We start from the raw sequence: 20,149 nt of genomic DNA, 5'->3' as shown, positions 1-20,149 counted from the left end.
GGGGGCCGGCGTCCACGTGGCGCGCCGCCGCACATGCCCCTTGGCCTGTCCTGTCCCGCCTCCCGCGCCCTCCCTCCCTTGTGTCTGAACCCCAAAGAGAGAAAGAGAGACGGCCGGCGAATCGAACGCGCGTGAGCGTGGGTCGTCTTCGCATGGGCACCATCTGACGGCCGCGGGAGCGCGGTGCCGACGACTCCGCTTCCGCTCCCGGGCGGCGGCGGTGTCCACGCGGCGCGCCCCGGTTGGGCCGGCGTCCTTGGCGTTTGTTAGCTCTGTTCCGGCACAAGGCTCCCCGAGATTCCGCGCACACATGAGTGAGGGTGAGGTGAGTACAGGATGATTATGATGGCATGGCGGGCGATGCCGATGCCGATGCGCTCCTCTCTCTCTCTCTCTCTCTCTCTCTCTCTCTCTCTCTCTCTCTCTCTCTCTCTCTAGCCGTCTCCTACATATTCCTCCTCTCTCTCTCTATCTCTGTCTCTCCGCCCAGCTTTCGAACGCGACACTCATCGCAGCACATTCCCGTCAGGCCGGAATCCGCCTCGGGCTTCGCCGAAATCCTACGCTACCTTCTCCTCCTCGCCCCGGCCCCGAGCGCACCAGATTCACACCGCGCCGTGCGGCAGGCAGCTTGCCTCTAGCTAGCCGCAAGCTGCAGCGGACGTGCGTGCGTGTGCCTGCGCGAGCTGCTTGCTAGCTAGTTGCAGCTCGAGCTGCTAGCTGTTTCTCGCGCGGCGAACCACCAGCTGCGCGGTGATCGACAAGCCGGCCCCGGCCGCGGGGAGATAGCTAGGAGGCCGAGGGACATCACACAAGCAGGCAGGCCACGCGATCGATGAGCATGTTCGAGGGGATGGAGAGGGCCGGGTACGGCGGCGCTGGGCCGATGGGCGGGGTGGTGCTGTCGCGGGACCCCAAGCCGCGGCTGCGGTGGACGCCCGACCTGCACGAGCGCTTCGTCGAGGCCGTCACCAAGCTCGGCGGGCCCGACAGTGAGTACCCGCACTCCCTCTACTGCTTGCCTGCTCTCTTCTTGTACTACTGCTACCATGCCATGCCATGCACCATCAGTTCGACACAGCCCAAAGCTCCCATCAGGTCGTTGCAACAGTAAAAGCTTAACAGCAGCATGCATGCTCCAGCTTCGAACCCATCTGCTCTCGTTGATTGGAGCATGCGCAAAGATTCCAAAAACACTTGATCATCTAACTGCATCTATACTACATGGTGACCATGTATAGTGTTCCGCCGATTGCTAGCTTCACTGATAATGTTTTTTTACTGATCATGTACTATATTAGATCCTTTTTTTGGATCCTGGTTGTGATCCTGTTTTGGGGTTTCTGAATCTGACATCGTTTTCTACTTGATTATGCTGCGCGCGACAACAGAGGCGACGCCCAAGTCAGTGCTGAGGCTGATGGGAATGAAAGGGCTCACTTTGTACCACTTGAAGAGTCACCTCCAGGTACCACCACCTAGTACTTCGATCTCTTCTCTCCAAATTCATGTGTAGATAAACAAATGTTGTCCATGTATCGCTTTCTCCGGTGATGTCTCGTCCTTGTTGTCTTGTTGGTGACGATGATCGATGTCTTGTGCGCAGAAATACAGGCTTGGAAAGCAGAGCAAGAAAGACACAGGTTTGGAAGCCAGCAGAGGGGGTATGTACCTTGCAAATACGAATACTAATACAAACTGCTAAAATTGAGCAAGGATAACATAAAGATTCTTTTCCAAATCTTACATTTTCTTTTTGCTCTCTATCCTCACAGCATTCGCGGCGCAGGGCATCAATTTCTCCACACCAGTACCTCCTAGCATTCCATCTACGGCCAGTAACAATACGGGGTGAGTAGTGGGTGTCAAAATCCAATCCTGCATGCTTCCTTTAGAAGCAGTACATAGATTCATGCGTGTCTGCTTAACAGCGTCGCCATGTTGTCTGAAGAACAAGCATTTGCCTTCAGTAGTAACAATCTAGTTAACTCGATTCTGTTGCATCAGTGAAAGTGTGAAACTAAAAGGCTGGTGTCAAAAGGACTGATGAACATGAAAAGTAGGAGTACAATTGAACGAAATAGCAGCAGCAGATCGTGCTATTTTTTGTTGAAAAAAAAGCTATGTAGATCATACTATCGGTAATTTAGATACTTGTGGTCAATTCTTATAAAAGATAAATGCCTTCCAAATTCCTAAACAAGACGTGCTTGTTTAATTTAAACTATACTGGTCGGCTAATGATTGAGAAGTCGGAGTCATTCGAAAGGGAGACGTTGACCTCGCAGAAAAAAAAGGGACGTTGATGTGACAAGGGAATATTTGAGTTTATCAAAGCCTGCTGGAGTTCCGGCGTTGATTAGTTGATTGATAAGTTGCATAAGCAGTTTTTATAATGTTATAAAAAACAATCTAGAAAGAGCGGCTAGTGAAGTGATATAAGTTAAATGCTGGATTAGGATTCCAGAATCGGCCTATTTCGGTATTTCTGTTACCCAACTGAAGCTATGTGATGTTTGAACTACCTCTTTTTAGGAAAAAAAAAAAGAACTGTTTCCAAATGGTTTCAATTTGTGTGGATTTACATCATTCTTCATCTCGGTTATGATTCTCCTATTTCCGGTTGCCTTATCAATTCCTGAACATGCATCAGAGAAACGCCACTTGCGGATGCGCTGAAGTACCAAATTGAAGTCCAAAGGAAACTGCACGAACAGCTCGAGGTTAGACTAGACTACCCTCAAACCTTCTCTGCCACTGCAACTACTGCAGTCACGAATACAAGATTTTGACCTCTTGATTTGTTTTCCACATGCAGGTTCAGAAGAAGCTGCAAATGCGGATCGAGGCGCAAGGCAAATATCTGCAGACGATACTCGAGAAAGCCCAGAGCAACCTCTCCTACGACGCAACCGGAGGCGCAAATCTAGAAGCAACCAGGTCACAGCTGACGGACTTCAACCTCGCGCTCTCAGGGTTCATGGACAACGTGACCCAAGTGTGCGAGCAGAAAAATGGCGAGCTGGCGAAAGCCATGTCCGAGGACGGCCTCAGAGCGAGCAATAATCTTGGATTTCAGCTGTACCACCATGGAGTTCAGGACAGGGACGATGTCAAGTGCGCGACGGATGAAGGGCTGCTGCTGCTGGACCTGAACATTAGAGGAGGGTACGATCACCGGGCTTCGGCGGATCTGAAGATGAATCAGCACATGAGGTAAAACAGTTCAGTAGAAAGGCGACGGCTATAGTTTAACCTAAGGGTTGCCCTTGTGTTTGTGAGAAATTCTTTCGGCCATCCTGGTCCCTGAGGATGCTTTGTTTACGGTGATGGCCAGCATATTGCTAATGTAAAATTTGGTGAGAGGCTCCGAATAAGCGTAGCTAATCTTATACAAGATCTTTATACTTCTATTTCAGGCATCTATACAACAGTGTTAAAATGAGCCATACGTCGTTGAAATGGTCTAAAAATTACAATATGAATCCAAAAAAATGTAACCTAAGAAAAAAATGTGTTAGGACGGCCAGTGTTATAACAAAATCAAATAAAGTATATTGGATTTTGATTTTTTAGATAATGGATATAAAAATCCGACCTCGGAGCCTCTATATTGGCTTTTGATAACTTAGTGCAACCCATTCATTCTCCAATGTTTATGCGTGCGATACTGACAAGAGGTACAAATCTTTTTTTTCTTAATGAAGATGGTCACAAACAAAAATCACAGCATGGTCGATATAAAGGTAGACTTGCAGCATGGCAACATGGCAACTATGAATTTACTAGAGAAGAAGAGAAGATAAAAAATGATTAGAAAATTTAAATTGATAACAGGAATAAGGAACCGAACAATTTGTAGGTGACTTGGATAGCACCAAGAGAAATTTGGTCCACCTTTGATTTAGCCTAGGTAGAAAATTTCACGGCCACATGATAGAGGTGACAAGTGAGAGACAAAAAGAACAGAGGAAGGTGACAATAGTTAAGGAATCGATGAATGCATGATAGCTATATACTTCGTAGAGTTCATGTCGACTGATGCAACAGAAGCAGATAGAGAGAAAATATAATTAAAGAAACAAATAAAACTATTAAAAAGATATTCTCAATTAAAAGAAAAAATAACATAAAAAGCAAGTACTCACACCTGTTTGGTAACCTTACTAGTTTTGTTTAGCCCTTGTTTACTTCCACCCAAAATCCAAAGATTTTTCAAGATTCCTCATCACATCGAATCTTTAGACACATGCATGAAGTATTAAATATAAACAAAAATAAAAACTAATTGCACAATTTAGTCGAAATTTACGAGACGAATCTTTTGAGCCTAGTTAGTCCATGATTGGACAATAATTACCACAAACAAACGAAAGTGCTACAGTATCGCGAAAACATTTCGAAAAGGACTAAACAAGGCCTTAGTGCCTATTTGGCATGGCTCCTCCTCCAACTGCTTTTTCGCAAGAGCGAGAGATCTACAAGCCGGTTTTTAGGAGATGTTTGGGACTGCTCCGCTTATACCTGGGCATGCAGCCCGAGCCCGTGAGCACGGCCCGAAGCCCGTCATTTTGGCCCGACCCTAGCCCGGCCCGGCCCGAAGGTCATTGGGCCCGGGCTGGCACGGCACGGGGCTGCAGGCCGTGCTTGGGCCGCACTTCAGGCCCGCGGGCCGGCCCGGCCCGGCCCGCCAAATAACAACATTGTATAAAATAACTCATTTTGATATCTAAATCTATTCTCTACATATGTCATATGTATTTGAGTGTGTTATTTATACTGATGAAGTGATGAATTGATGAATGTGTTTGAAATATGCTTTTAAATCTGTGTTTATTGATATCTTATTGTTCAACGGGCTATGGGCTGGCCCGGCCTGACGGGCCCGCCCGGTACGCAAAAAGGCCCACGGGCCCGTGCCTGGGCCTGAGGTCAGGCCCGCAGGCCGGTAAGGCACGGCCCGCAGAGCACGACGGCCCCCCTCGGCCCGTTAGGCAACGTGCCGGGCCGGCCCGGTGTCGTGCCGGGCCGGCCCGGTGTCGTGCCGGGCCGGGCCGGGCCGGCCCGTTGCCCAGGTATAGCTCCGCTACATGTTTTTCAGCTCCACTCCATGTTTTTTAGCCAAATGGTTTTAGCTCCACGCACTCAGTTCGAGAAAAAAAGGGTGGAGTTACGAGAGCACAAAGAGTTACTCCTCAAACTCTAGTTTTTTGTAGAGCTGCTCCACGATTGAGTTTGTGGAGTAATCCCAAACACCCCCTTAGTCTACACCCAGAAATGAACAGCGTGGCATGGTAACAGGAAATGCCATTCAGTCGTATTTAGGCCATGTTTGGCTTCCCTTGCTAAATTTTAGTCACTTTAGTAGCTAAAATTCCAAACACATTGATTAAAAAGAGCTAAAATAGTTTAGTCTCATTAGTCACCCAAGAGTAATTAAAATAGTTTTAGCTAGCTAAAGTTTAACAAGGAGAACCAAACAGGTCCTTGCATTTAGCTGCTAAACAACACTATCCTGGCGGGAAGTGGCCACTGGAAAATAAAATGTTTCCGAAAACAAGGTTCAGATCAAACAGCAGAAATGCGGAACCAACCAAATCAATGGTACGTTCAGGAGAAGATTCAGTGAGCTCCAGCGTCAAGCACGTATCAATGTCTGAATCTCTACTTACAAACACACACGTAAAAGATTAGGAACAACCCACGAGATCTTTGCTACTCATAGCAGCCAGGGATTTTATTTCTCAAGCATCAACCTACATCTAGTAAAAATGAAGAACTGGAATTCTCAAGCATCCAGATTGTTCAATGGTATTCAATCGGCGCAGGTGTCTCCTTGAGCTGCATACCCTGGAAATGAATGTCCTGCACATCAGAAGCAAAGGAATTCAGTTCAGACACCACATATGTAATACTTCGTTTGAATCATCTAAGATTTGGTAGAGGCAATCTTGTCCTTGCCAACGGATCGGAGTGCACATACCGACGCAAAGTGATTGACGTCGCGGTGGTGCGCCTCGTCGGAGCGCACCACGACAACCACATCCTTGAGCGTCGCATCAGCTGGGAGCTGCCAGTAGTCGATGGCAATGGCCGGCGCGGGGACGTTCTCGATCTTGCCGGCCTCGAGGTCCTTGAGGTACTCGGTGTAGGAGTGGATGGCCTCCTCCTCGAGGTAGCCGACGACACGGTGCGCGAACTTGGGGGAGATGAGGTAGCCGAGGAAGTAGGCGTTGAAGAAGACGCCCTGCACGGCGAGGACGAGCGCGCGCTCGTACCACTTGGGCTTGGCCACCTCCATGAAGGTCATGAGGTGCATGCGCTCGTTCTCCGCCTCCTCCAGCAGCGCCCGGATCCAGCCGCCGCTGTGCTCGAAGCGGCGGAGCGAGCGCAGGTGCAGCAGCATGCCGCCCACCATCCCCGGCACCGCCGCCACCGTTTCCAGCATCATGGCGCGGCAGCCGTACCTCCTCTGCGCCAATTAACTCTCCATGTTAGCAAAATACTACTCAGGAAGATAGAATTCTTCAGGGTTAATCTGGCCCGTTTTGTTTTTGAATGAACTCTGCCCCGTTTTGTTGGAGACTGGCATGGATGTTCCAAGGAAATGGGAGGGACGAGCAGGGGTCACCTGGAAGAATATGTCGGTAGGCACGCGCAGCAATTTGACGGTCCAGTAGGCGATCTTGTCGAGCAGCACCTTGGGTTCGTGGTGCCTGGTGAGATCGATCGAGGTGTCCGGCTTGTACGCCTCCCATGGCTGCAAAATTAGCACACCAGACACGACAACTGAGACGCCGGTCAGCGAAAAGCGCGGCCTTTAGTCGGTGCGCTACTTACCCTGAAGCAAGACCACCTCCACTCGACGCCGTCCTTGCTCATCAGCTTCGACGGCGCGACGCCCCAGTAGCTGCTCACCACTTTGTCCTTCTTTCCGTCTCCCTCCTTAGCGGCCTCCACCGCCTCCGCCTTCGCCGCCGCGGTGCTTCCTGCGTTCCCCTTGGACGCCGCCGCCTCCTCCTTCGCCTCGGCGGCGGAGGTGGACAACAGCCGCACCCACACGGCCGCCCCGCGCCATTCCCCGCCGCCGGCCAGGGCCAGCAGTGGCCTCGGCGGCGCAGCCGCGGGAGAGGAGGAAACCGAGCCGAAGACGCGCGGGCCCAGGTGGCGGAGGAGGACGGATCCTGCGGCGCGGGTGCTCATCGTCGCCGGACGCCGGCCACTGGTGCGGTGAACTGGTGAAGGGTGGATGAAGGATTTCTCTAGAAAGTGCTCTGCTTGCTTCGCTGGCTCGCTGCTAGTGTTGTCGGATATTGTGAGCACGTGGTCGCTCGCGACTCCGCGATCGCAGCCTCGCAGTGGCAGCAGATGTCCCCAATTTTGGGAGTGCTTCTTTAGAACAAGGTCAATAATAGAAAAGAAATGTTTGGTTATGAGTTAAGTGATTAGAATCAAGTTATACAATAAATTATTTTATATTTATTTTTAAATATATTTTTCTATTTTTTTATAACATTTGTTATTTAGACCTATCATTATCTATGTATCCGTGTCTAGTTTGATGTTTACATAAGAGTTAAGCTATTTTCTTTCTTTTTTCCTATATATCAGCATTAGCTTGGTTAGGGTACTCATAATGCAGACTCTATCATAGAGTTTAAAGTTATTTATTACCTCGAACAATGTGGACTTGGAATCTTATTTTTTCTAACTCTTTCTTGAATAAATATGTTGCCACGTCAACAAAATACCATAAATAATATATAATTAAGTGTCTTCGACTCTATGATAGAGTCTTGCATCGTGAGTGCCTTTATAAGGCTATTATTGTACCTGCTCTTATGCGACGGATGATGAGTGCAAATCCAAGCTGGGCCCGCCTGTCATGATAATTCCGGCTGCTAAGCTGAAAAAAAAATCCGGAGCCATCGCTTTATGACGTGAGGCGGCTGCTATAGAGGTGTTAGATAGTACGGAGTAGCTTTGTTTTTTAGGCCTTGTTTAATTCCACCCAAAATACAAAATACATTTTTTTAAAAAATTTCTCATCATATCGAATCTTTTGACACATGTATAGAGTATTAAATATTGATGAAAATAAAAATTAATTACACAGTTTAATCGGAATTTACGAGACGAATCTTTTGAGCCTAGTTAATTTATGTTTGGACAATAATTACCACAAACAAACAAAATGCTACAGTATAGTGAAATTTTTTCCTTGAGAAACTAAGACCTTATTTAGTTGACTTCAAAAACTAAAAACTTTTCAAAATTCCTCGTCACATCGAATCTTGCGGCATATGCATGAAGCATTAAATATAGATGAAAACAAAAACTAATTGCGCAGTTTGCTTGTAAATCGTGAGATTAATCTTTTAAGCCTAGTTACTTTATGATTGGACAATATTTATCAAATAAAAATAAACATGCTACAATATCAAAAATCTAAAAACTTTTTTATCTAAACACGGCCTTAAAAACAATGGAGAGATAATTTCGACTCTCATCTTCTCAGGGCAAGCACAACGCGGGCACCTAGCAGCCTTTGCCTGGAAAAAGGTGACCATCCACGTTTGTCCTATGGGTTAAAATCACCGTTACTCAACCCAAGTTGCATGTGCTTTGAGAGAAAAGCCAAACACATGAACCAGATGTGGTCCCAACACTCTAGAGCCACTACTCGCACCACACTACCACAGTGCTGGTTAGGCCTCGTTTCGATCTAATTTTTTTTATTTTGATACTGTAGTATTTTCATTTTTATTTAACAAATATTATTTAATTATAAAGTAACTAGATTTAAAAGAATTGTTTCGTGATTTACAGATAAATTATGTAATTAGTTTTTATTTTTATTTATATTTAATACTCTATATATGTATCGTAAAATTCGATGTGACAGTAAATTTTAAAAAAATAAAATTTAGAATAAACTAAACAAGGTTTTGAGCATATAAACAATTTTTGTCAAATAAAAATAAAAATACTATAGGAGCCCATAAAAAAATTGGGAACTAAAGAAGGCTTTGAAAACAGTTTACTCTTTTTTCCCGATCATTCCCGACCATTTTCATCCCGATGACGGCGACAACACAGGACGGCAGGAGCGCGAGCATAGGGCAGAAAAGTCACAAGCGAGCATGAGCATGGCGCGTGGCCTTGTTTAGTTCATCCTGAAAACCAAAAAGTTTTCAAGATTTTCCGTCACATCGAATCTTGTAACACATGTATGAAACATTAAATATAGACGAAATTAAAAACTAATTACACAGTTTAGTTGTAAATCACGAGACGAATCTTTTAATCCTAATTAGTCCATAATTAAATAATATTTGTCATAAATAAACGAAAATACTACAGTATCGAAAACTTTTCACCTTTCGAAACTAAACAAGGCCCTGGTCGCCTGGAGCTACCCTGGCATGTGCCATGTGGTCGTGACTGGTGACAGACTTGTGAGAGGGAATGGAGGTAGGTGGGGAATGATAAGGTGTTTAACACATAGGCCTTGTTTAGGCCTTGTTTAGTTCTGAAAAATTTTGGGAAATTGACATTGTAGTATTTTCGTTTATATTTAATAAATATTGTCCAATCATACACTAATTAGGCTCAAATAATTTGTCTCCTTAATTTCGACCAAACTATGCAATTAGTTTTTATTTTCATTTATATTTAATACTCCATGCATGCGTCTAAAGATTCGATGTGACGGGGAATGTGAAAAATTTTGCAAAATTTTCTAGGAACTAAACAAGGCCTTAGTTCACCCCAAAATTCAAAAAGTTTTCAAGATTCCCCGTAACATCGAATCTTGCGACACATGCATGAAGCATTAAATATAAACGAAAACAAAAACTAATTATATAGTTTGTCTGTAAATCGCGAGACGAATCTTTTGATCCTAGTTAGTTTATAATTGGACAATATTTGTCAAATAAAAACGAAAGTGATACAGTAGCGAAATCCGAAATTTTTCCGAAACTAAACAAGGCCATAGGATGTTGGACACATAATGAGGTATTAAATATAAATTAAAAAATAATTAATTATATAGATAGTGACTAATTTGCACGACAAATTTTTTTAAACTTAATTAGTCTATGATTGATAATATGATGCTACAGTAAATATGTTACCAATAACGAGTTAATTAAATTTAATAAATTTATCTCGTGGATAGTAAAAGCTTCTGTAATTTTTTTATTATTATTATCTGATAAATATTCTAAAACTTTACTGAGTAACTTCTCGTGCATAGTTTTGAGCATCTCCAACAGTTTATTATTTAACTTTATCATCCTTAATTTTTTTTTGGCATACTAGAAAAAACACTATACGATAGTTTGCTATCTGATTTGGCATCTTTGCTAAGTTGGTAAAAATCTCTCAATTACGTGCATATATGAGCGCGCTTCCCCGGCACGCATCGAGATGTCCTACTAGTTCACTCTAAGGCCCTTAGATGAAAAATTTTTAGAAACTAATAAAAAATAATTACATAGTTCGTTTGGAAACTGCAAGACAAATCTATTAAGCATAATTAATTTATTATTAGCACATGTGGGTTACTATAACACTTAAAGCTAATCATGAACTAAATAGGCTTAAAAGGTTGGTTTCGTGATTTTCTAGCAATCTGTGTAATTAATTTATTTTTTTATCTACATTTAATATTCAATGCATGTGTCTAAAGATTTGATGGGATTGATGAAAATTTTTTAGGTGGGGAACTAAACAGGGCCTAAAACCAATTTTTTTAAAAAATTTCTCGTCATATCGAATTTTGCGGTATATGGATGGAGCATTAAATATAAATAAAAACAAAAATTAATTGTACAGTTTGTTTGTAAATTATAAGATAAATCTTTTAAGTTTAGTTAATCTATGATTGGACAATGTTTGTCAAATAAAAATGAAAACGCTAAGTGTCAAAATCTAAAAAAAAAATGATCCAAACAAGGCCGCGTCTGCTTGTGGTTCAGTTCAGAGCATCATGGCTACCTGCTCTGACTGCTCTACCAGTGCTGCCGCCGCGTGTGATGTTTGTGAGCATTCATGAATACTCCTGTCATTTTTTCAAAAAAAAAGTGTTTATTACAAATTGAGTGGAAGCATAAACTAATCTTAACAATTAAATAAAAAAATACCATGTAGCTAATATATAGGTCCACGATTCAAGTATTTGGGAAGTTAAAATTACAAAACTATTGAAGATGATCTTTTTTTTTGTTTTCACATATTATTTTGAAAGTTGGCAAATATTATGATTGCTAAAGAAAAAATCCAAACTATTGAAGATACTCTTTATATAGTGTACTAAAAAAAGTTTGTTAATAATGGAAACAAATATCGAGGTGCGGTGTATCTTCGTGTTGCCTCCCTGGGGTGTGGGTTTGGTCTATTTAGATTGGAGATAAAAAAAATTTTAGGTGTTACATCGGATATGTCGGAAGGATATCGAAAGGAGTTTTTAGAAATTAATATAAAAACAAACTACATAGCTGGTCGGGAAACGGTAAGATAAATCTATTAAGTATAATTAATCTGTCATTCACACATGTAGGTTACTGTAGCACTTAAGGCTAATCATATACTAACAGACTTCAAAGATTCGTCTCGCGATTTTCAATCAAACTGTGTAATTAGTTTATTTTTTGATCTAAATTTAATGTTTCATGCATGTGTCTAAAGATTCGATAAGATGGATAAAAATTTTTTAGATAGGAAACTAAACAGGGCCTTGGTTGTGTTGGATGTCTGTTGTGCAGTTTTTTTTACGTTGGACACGTTCAGTAGGCATTTGCAACAGAATTCATTGCACAGCGCAAATATTGTTGTGACTTGCTGTGATTGCCCTAGCGCCGCTGCCGCCGCTGGTCCCAGGAGTGGGGATCTATTGTTTTTAATAAATTTTTTTAATAAATTGAGTTTAAAGTTAGTGTTTTTTCATATTAAATTTATTGGTATTAGAGTTCTATCTTTTTCTTCTCCTCTTCGGCGACGGCGAAGGAGAGAGGTGGAATTGTCTTCTCTATGGCGGCTCCGTTGAAGATAAGAACGACAACTTCGGTGTCAACATCTTCATCAACATGACGATATGGAGACTTTTGTTTTCGGACGGCGACATCAAGACAGAGATAATGTCGCCGCTATGGAATAATGTTCTCTAGTCTCTTCTTTGTTTTATTATGATTAGATCTAGCCACAATGAAGGGCTAGAGAGAATAATTTTGAGATTAGTTTTCCTCGCTCTTCGGTGGCAGAAAGAAAAAGAAGGACGACACTTGAAAGAAGAAGTTCCTCAATTCCGCATATTGGAATGTTGGCCGTCGTTCTTTGGGTATTTGTTCTCAGGCTATTTGCTGAGTGTTTGACTATGCAAGCATCCATACTGCAAAACATCTAACATGTTAGGTTTTGAATTGTGCTTTTCACAGCATAGGTACTATATTGTAATCCAAAGCATCTGTAATGTTTTCGATATGCGCAGCTATCATATAATATAATTTTTCTTTGGTCGCAAAAAAATAGGCATTTGCAACAGAGCGTTGTTATGCCGAACTGCCACGGAACGGAAGGGTTTCCTCGACCTGGACTACTGGAACGGTAGCCTCTTCCAGGACTAGGAGATCGGATCGGACAAGGCCTCCAGCAGTACAGCGTGAAGTACAACCTACAACCGGGGGTCATGGTGAATGCTGCAGGACACAAGGCGTGAACAAGGCCTCAAGCTGAACACACCGTCCTGCCTCGTTGCAGAGCAACTCAAGCTCGCAGTCATCCGGATTGCGGAGACAATCCCCTGAACACCATTCTAGACCCCCTTTTTTTTTTTCAGTTTGCGTCGCGATTGCCAAATCTATCTCGGTTTCGCTACGGCGCCAGCGGCTCCTCCGCCGAGGCGGGTGAACGTCCCACGCCGATGTCCGGCAGGTCCGAATTGACGGCGAACCGGAGCAACCCTTTCTTCTCAACGAACCGCAGCGCCGGCTGCAGCACGAGCCCGACGGCCACGGCGCCGAGGCTGACCAGCGCCACCTTGAGCGTCGACAGCGCCAGCACCACCACGATCAGCGCCGTGGGCGGCACTAGCATCGCGACGCACCCGGCGGTCCCCAGCGGGACGCGGTACGGCCGCGGCGCGTCGGGCCGGCGCACGCGCAGGAGCACGAAGGCGATGAACTCGAGCAGCATGCCGAAGCAGTAGAGGAAGTTCTCGGCGGCCACGATCTCCTGGAAGCTCAGGGAGGAGAGCAGCAGGACGCCCGACGCCGAGAAGAGGATGCCCACCAGCGGCGTCCCGTGCCGCGACCGCCGCGCGAAGAAGGCCGGCAGCATGCCCCGCTCCGCCATGCCCAGCAGCTGGTACGAGTCGCTGCTCATCTCCGCCACGAACATGCCCATGTTCGACAGCGCCGCCGCCGCCTGCACCCACCACATGAGCCACGCGCCGCCGAGGAGCTTGGCGAGGTCCGAGAAGTAGCCGTCGCTCCACTGGCCCCTGTCCAGCGGCACCGCGCCGGTCCCGGCGAGGAGAGGGTACAGGTAACCCACCACCACGAAGATGACCGCGTACAAGAGCGCCTTGGGCAGCGTCTTGCCGGGGTTTTCCACCTCGCCGGACAGCGTGCTGATGGAGTCCCAGTAGTTGAGGTTCCAGAACAGCGTGTTGAGGTACAGGTTCCAGTCGACGTTGTGGAGGTCGACCACCAGCCACCTGGCCGGCCGGAGCCTTGGCAGCGAGATGAGCCCCATGACGAAGAAAGGCAGGATGGAGAACACCCCGAGGCATATGGCGACCCAGCCGACGACGGTGAGCCCCCTGTAGTTGAGCATCGTCAGCACCGCCGTGAGCCCAAGCACCGCGAACGTCCTCGGCGGGCCGCCGCCCAGCGCCGGCACGGCAGACTTGAGGTAGTCCAGGAACAGGACGGGGTACAGGGCATTGTCGATGACGCCGCTCAGCCACTTCACCCACCCCTGCTGGAATCCCCAGTAGGGGCCAAGCGCCGAGGCGACCCACACGACGTAGCCGCCGTTCTCCGGGAACATGGTGCCCAGCTCCGCCGTGATCAGCGCCTCCGGGATGCTCCAGATGACGGGGAGGGCAAGGAAGCCGACGATGGCGAGGAGCGGCCCCGCCGCGCCCACGCTGTCCTCGATGCCGAACGGTCCGCCGGAGACCTCGTAGAAGATGAGGAAAACGAGCGGGACGATGGAGACCTTGCGGAGCGCCGCCGGCACCGGCACCGACCCCGCGTCCTCGCCATTGGCGTCGGGGAGGCCCCTGTACTCCGTGCTGCATTCGCCCATTGCAGCGGTACCGGCTGCCGGTGCGGTGTTCTCGGCGGCGAGTTTCTGCATAAAATCAGATTGGTCCGTCAGATGATTCCATCGTATCAGGTTAGGATTACAGATAGAAGAAGAACAAGAGAAACTCTTCACATCGTATGACAAACCAAATCATGCCAATGCTAGTATGATCACGAAACATGTAACAAATTGGAAAACGAGACAGATGATTTACCAACAGAACAAGCAGCTATTTGAGTCAGTCGTATGTATCTAATCTATAGTACTACGTTTGTAGATTTTGATGAGACGTTGAAACTGGGCATGTACTCGTCTCCTGATGCTGCTTGTGATCGTGATCAAGCGGATGCATGCTACAGAAGTCGGAGTATACAAACACCTCGATAAATAACAGGACTCTGCTTGGATTACTCGCCTGAAACGAATTTGTCGTGAGAACGAGCGGGAGGTGTTCTGTTCAGAGAAGGCGGTGGCCGTGATGGCCGGCCGGTGACACCTGTCGCCGCAGAGACGACCATGCAGCCTGCACCGGCTACACCTGTAACGAAATCACGACGGCCATATAGGGATGGGTGCCCGGTCCACTACCGAGAAGCCAGTCTTATTTGGGCCGACAAGGCTACGGCAGTTAAACTGGACCAAGTGTGGGCCTTGAGTGGCTTATCATACGGCCCATTTATTAATTCACTGAGCCTTACCGAGCTTAATAAGCTGCTCCAAATCTCATAAAAACAAAAATACAGGAAAAGAAAAGAATAAAAATCATCGATTGGGCCTCAGAAGAAGTCAAGATTCGTTACGGAGAAGATAAGGTGAGGGGTCAACGGAAATGGATTTATTCGGCGGTGAGGAAGGCTGGCGAGCCGTTCCGTGTTCCGGCCTCCGTTACCGAAGAGCAGAGCCCTCGCTGATCGGCCGCGGCGAACACAAGGATACCGCAAGAAACGGCTAGTCAGGTGAGAGTGAGATGAAGGATGGATGGAGGCCGAACATGGTGCTCACCTCTTGTTGTCCGGTGTCCGAGGCAGCCTCCACGGGAGGCGGTGGCGTCGCTGGCGACGTCGCCGTCGATCCCTGCTGGTGATCGTGGAGCACAGCGAGCAGCACCTCCGACTGCGTGTAGCCCTCGCCCATGGTCCTTGGGACCTTAGCTCCGGACCGACGACGCTTCTTCCTCTAGCGAGCAAGGCCGTGCAGCGTGGACCGTGTACAATATAATGAGAGCTTCTCTAGCAGATATAGCTACATATTCCATTCAACTTCTAAGCCTATAGAAACTAGCAGCAATATAGGAGATGAAGAAATGCTCCAACATACTCCTTATGTACCAGAATAATGCTCAACTTGTATTTTAAGGTGTCAACAGATTTTTTTTAAGAAAAAATAATATTAACATTTGAACCTCTAAATATGTTTAGTATGAAAATATATGATAGTACATGTTTAATCTAATAATATCTATTTTGATGTCATAATATTTCTACGTTTTCATATGCTCCTCGAAGCGAGGATGGAGTATTCTCGCTTATTTTAGAAAGGATGGAGTATCTCTTAGGCCGGCTTATTATCCCTATAATACTAATCCTTAAAGGCATCTCATATATGAAACAAGGCTTCTCTCCTGTAGAGATTATACGTAGAAGTCAACCCACTTAAAAGGGGCTGCTTAGCTGGCTTCCAATTTTTTCACAACCAAACTCATAAGAAGTCAAAACTTTTAGTCATCGATTGGTTCATTGTCAAAGAATTGGCACACATGGCCAAAGTTTTGATAAGTTTCTAAAAACTTCTTAGAAATTGCATAAGGGAGAAAAAAAATTGTTGTCTACTATTGTTGTGCCACTCAACCAATTGCACACCTATAATTTTAGCAAACTTAAATTTTGACATACCATAATTTTCATTGGGCGAAAGCCAACTAAGCAAACCCCAAACTCAATGGAGCACACTAAAGTCCCGCCGCCCCAATACTTTGGGCGCCACCTCTACAGGGGTGGCCACACTTGTTGCATGTTGGATTGTGATGTAAGAATTTCGATTTCCTATCGCACGTCGTGGAGGCGCGGGGCTTGTAACTGCACCCTAGGCTCTAGGGGGAGAAGTGGTTCAGCGACACGGTCACTGTCATGCCATTCTACATCGATCAATCTCTAGGCGCAACAAAATATTATAAAGTAGTAGTTGAACCTAAGAGACGCCAAGGGCTTGTTTGGCACAACTTTATCACACACCTTCATGAGATGTTGTGTCAAACATTTTTTTCAAAGTAACTTATGAGATGCTCTTTTTATGCGCTCACAAAGAAATGGAGAGAGGAGAAGCTGAAAAAAGTAGTTTTTTTTACAGCTCTTTTCCTCATTTCTTTCTCAGCCATAAATGAAGTTGTTGATGAAGCAATTTTACTAACTACTTTTTTTAAAATAGCTTAACTTTTAAAAAAAACTGCCCATGAAACTGTTTTACTCACTAGTGATGCTGGGCTATACTAAACGAGGCCTAATTCTACATTGCAATTTGCAATGACAATCTCTGTAATATTTTGTTGCAGCTACAAACTACAGGGCAAACGTGGGCTTTGGATGGCTTGACCATATGGCCCATTTATCAATTCACGGGGCCTTATCGGAGTGATGAAGCTTCTCCTGGGCCTTGTTTAGTTCCAAAAAAAATTTGCAAAATTTTTCAGATTTCTTATCACATCAAATCTTTAAACGCATGTATAAAGTATTAAATATAGATAAAAATAAAAACTAATTACATAGTTTGGTCGAAATTGACGAGACGAATCTTTTAAGTCTAGTTAGTACATAATTCGATAATATTTATCAAATACAAACAAAATTAATACTATTTCTATTTTGCAAAAAAATTTGAAACTAAACAAGGCCCTAATAATAATGGAACTGAACTCAGAAGTCAAGATTCGTCTCCGAGACGATAAGGTGAGAGGTCAACGGAGATGATGGAATTCTCCGGCGGCGAGGCAGGCAGCAGGCTGGCGAACCGGGACACCCAAGAAGCAAGGCGACCCAGGTGAGCCAGCCGTTCGTCTGCCGGCTGGCTGCACCGCGCTAGCCAGCTCATCCGCCGATCAACGCCGGCGATACAAGCATACTAGTGCATACAGCAAGAAACAAACACAGCTACTGAGGTAAGGGTGGAGCGCGGGAGATCGAGACAGTTCACCTCTTGTTGTCCGGTGTCGCCGGAGCCAGCGTCGGCGGCCGGCCGTGGCGTCGCCGTCGAGGTCGAGCCCTGGCGGTCCTGGAGCACGGCCAGCGGCACCTCCGACCGCACGTCGTCGCCCATGTCGTGAGCTCCGGACGATGCTTCTTCCTCCCGCGAGCAGCGCCGTGCGGTGTGGACGTGATGTATAGGTACTGAGCAGAGAGATTGGGGGGCGAAGAGCCAACAGGTCACTTTCCTTGCGATCCCAGCGTCAAGCAGGGCCTTGAGCAGAGTCTTGCACGTCTGGATATTTTTCAGTTCCCAAAACACGCAGAAGTTGTGCGCCTCGCGTTTGCCGATTGAGAAGAGAAATCAAGGACCTTCTCAAAAAAGTTTTGCAAAATTTTTCAGATTCCTCATCAAAACAAATCTTGCGATACATGTATATAGCACTAAATATAAATAAAAAATAATTAATTATATAGTTTATCTGTAATTTGTGAGATCAATCTTTTAAGCTTAGTTAGTCTATGATTAGACAATATTTGTTAAATACAAACGAAAGTGCTATAGTGTCCATTTTTTTAAAAAAACTTCATAGCCGATAAGTCTTTAGGCGTTACATCGAATATCATGTGATGGTGTGATAGGGTGTTCGAATACTAATAAAAAATAAATTATAGAATATATTAGGAAAACATGACACAAGACCTGGGCCTTGTTTAGTTCCGAAAAATTTTGGGAAATGGACACTGTAGCACTTTCGTTTGTATTTGACAAATATTGTCCAATCATGGACTAACTAGACTCAAAAGATTCGTCTCGTCAATTTCGACCAAACTGTGCAATTAGTTTTTATTTTCGTTTATATTTAATACTCCATGCATGCGTCTAAAGATTCGATGTGACGGGGAATGTGAAAAATTTTGCAAAATTTTCTGGAAAGTAAACAAGGCCCTGGTTCGTTTTTGTTGGTTTTGAGACTAGGGCCTTGTTTAGTTCCAAAAAATTTTGGAAAACCGACACTGTAGCACTTTCGTTTGTATTTGATAAATATTGTTCAATCATAGACTAACTAGGCTCAAAAGATTCGTCTCGTCAATTCCGACCAAACTGTGCAATTAGTTTTTATTTTCGTCTATATTTAATACTCCGTGCATGCATCTAAAAATTCGATGTGACGGAGAATCAGAAAAATTTTGCAAAATTTTTTGAGAACTAAACAAGGCCTAGGAACTATTCCAGCCAATCTATATCTATACAAATAACCTAACAATCCAACTGGAACAGTTTTAGAGCAGTCATTCCAGATTTTTGAGACTAGGAACTATTCCAACCAATTTATATCTATACAAATAACCTAACAATCTAGCTGGAACAGTTTCAGGGCAGTCATTCCAGATTAAAAGAACAGGTCCTAAATTTAATTAATCCGTCAATAACATATAGATTACTGTAATAGTATCTAATTATAGATTAATTAGATTTAAAAAATTTATCTTCCAAAATTCAATTAATCTATGTAATTATTTTTTATTTTATCTATATTTAATAATATATATATTTAGATATTTGATAGAATAAGATAAAAAGTTTTTGAATGGAACTAAACAAAGCCCAACACTCACTACACGTCGGCGAGAAAAGCAACAATGGCGCACTCTGCCTGCTGACCAGCCCACCAGGGAGGCTGGGAGGGGGAAAAAAGGCTCGCCTTTGTCGGGAGCAATCGGCCACATGACCGGCGACATTTTTCAGTATTTTCCCCTGCTACTGATTCGGCGGTAGTACGCCGGTACTTAAGTAATCCATAGGGAGATCAGCTGGATTTGCCCGTCTGCGATGCAGATAAGAAAATGTTGGTTCCGAGCAAGGGAGGTCAGTTTCGTGGCGACCGCTGGGCTGCTGCCTGCTGGTCCCTGACCCACCTCGGTGGCTCGGTGCACACAGCACAAGACGCCCGCGCGAGGCTGATGGTGATGAGCAAGAGCATCTAGGGCATGTGCGCATGGCGAGGGCTCATTCGTCTGTGTTGCCTGTGCCTGCATGGGCTCCTGGCACTGTAGCCAGATCTAGCACGTGAGCGAGCAGTTGCATGGATACTCCCGTCCAAACCCGCACCGCGCTGCTCCTGCTCCATCGCATCCGAGTATCCGACGAGTCAAAGGTATCACAGGGAGGAGAGGACGGAGGACGACGAGAAGCAAAGGATCTCGAGGGGCTTTAGTTCCTAAAAACTTAGCAAAATTTTTAAAATTACGATAGATGTATGAAACATTAAATATAAATAAAAAATAATTAATTACATAATTTATCTGTAATTTATAAATCAAATCTTTTAAACCAATTTAGTCTATAGCTAAACAATAACTGTTAAATACAAAGAAATTATTATAGTAGCCAAAATTAAAAAATTTCACTAGCTAAACATACCCAGTAGAGCGTTTGGACTTGCAGGCTCATGAATCAGTTTTTAGGAGTAGTTGAGCATTTTTTTTTTGTCAAGTCAGGCTAGCAATCGGGAAATCATTTCATCACCAATTAAGGTAGGCACCCAACCCACATGATCAAGCAAAATCATTGTGCTACCTGTTCTTCCACTAGAACACAAAAAATCTGCAGAGAGAGAATAGAGAACTAAACTTAACTCCCCCAATAATGGCAG

The 20,149-nt window shown here is 44.9% G+C and overlaps 3 protein-coding genes across 6 annotated transcripts; 1 reads left to right on the top strand and 2 right to left on the bottom strand.

Moving 5' to 3' along the window:
* LOC8073875 (myb family transcription factor PHL11) lies at positions 119–3,445 on the top strand. Of its 2 annotated transcripts, XM_021458873.1 has the most exons (7): positions 119–325; positions 530–992; positions 1,392–1,468; positions 1,607–1,664; positions 1,776–1,851; positions 2,654–2,723; positions 2,819–3,445. In XM_021458873.1, the coding sequence occupies exons 2-7, from the start codon at positions 836–838 to the stop codon at positions 3,218–3,220; spliced, it is 840 nt and encodes a 279-aa protein (XP_021314548.1). In that variant the 5' UTR covers positions 119–325; positions 530–835; the 3' UTR covers positions 3,221–3,445. The 2 variants fall into 2 exon arrangements, with proteins under 2 accessions (XP_021314548.1, XP_002454431.1); XM_002454386.2 differs by lacking the exon at positions 119–325 and having other exon boundaries at positions 420–992.
* Positions 5,548–7,376, bottom strand: LOC8073874 (ubiquinol oxidase 2, mitochondrial). Its single transcript, XM_002452651.2, has 4 exons — positions 6,841–7,376; positions 6,632–6,760; positions 5,984–6,472; positions 5,548–5,865 (listed from the first exon to the last, which is right to left on the bottom strand). The coding sequence occupies exons 1-4, from the start codon at positions 7,201–7,203 to the stop codon at positions 5,806–5,808; spliced, it is 1,041 nt and encodes a 346-aa protein (XP_002452696.1). The 5' UTR covers positions 7,204–7,376; the 3' UTR covers positions 5,548–5,805.
* Positions 12,432–17,885, bottom strand: LOC8073169 (polyamine transporter PUT1). Of its 3 annotated transcripts, XM_021460546.1 has the most exons (3): positions 17,503–17,885; positions 15,319–15,492; positions 12,432–14,361 (listed from the first exon to the last, which is right to left on the bottom strand). In XM_021460546.1, exons 1-3 carry the CDS (start codon positions 17,623–17,625, stop codon positions 12,877–12,879), a joined length of 1,782 nt encoding a protein of 593 aa, XP_021316221.1. In that variant the 5' UTR covers positions 17,626–17,885; the 3' UTR covers positions 12,432–12,876. The 3 variants fall into 3 exon arrangements, with proteins under 3 accessions (XP_021316221.1, XP_002452695.1, XP_021316222.1); XM_002452650.2 differs by lacking the exon at positions 15,319–15,492 and having other exon boundaries at positions 17,503–17,874; XM_021460547.1 differs by lacking the exons at positions 15,319–15,492; positions 17,503–17,885 and adding an exon at positions 14,531–15,310.

The sequence above is a fragment of the Sorghum bicolor genome, chromosome 4 (assembly GCF_000003195.3).
Source record: "Sorghum bicolor cultivar BTx623 chromosome 4, Sorghum_bicolor_NCBIv3, whole genome shotgun sequence".
In the NCBI taxonomy this organism is placed as follows: Eukaryota; Viridiplantae; Streptophyta; class Magnoliopsida; order Poales; family Poaceae; genus Sorghum; species Sorghum bicolor.
The sequence above is the reverse complement of the archived record's forward strand: the minus strand, read 5'-3'. Positions and strand labels throughout refer to the sequence as shown.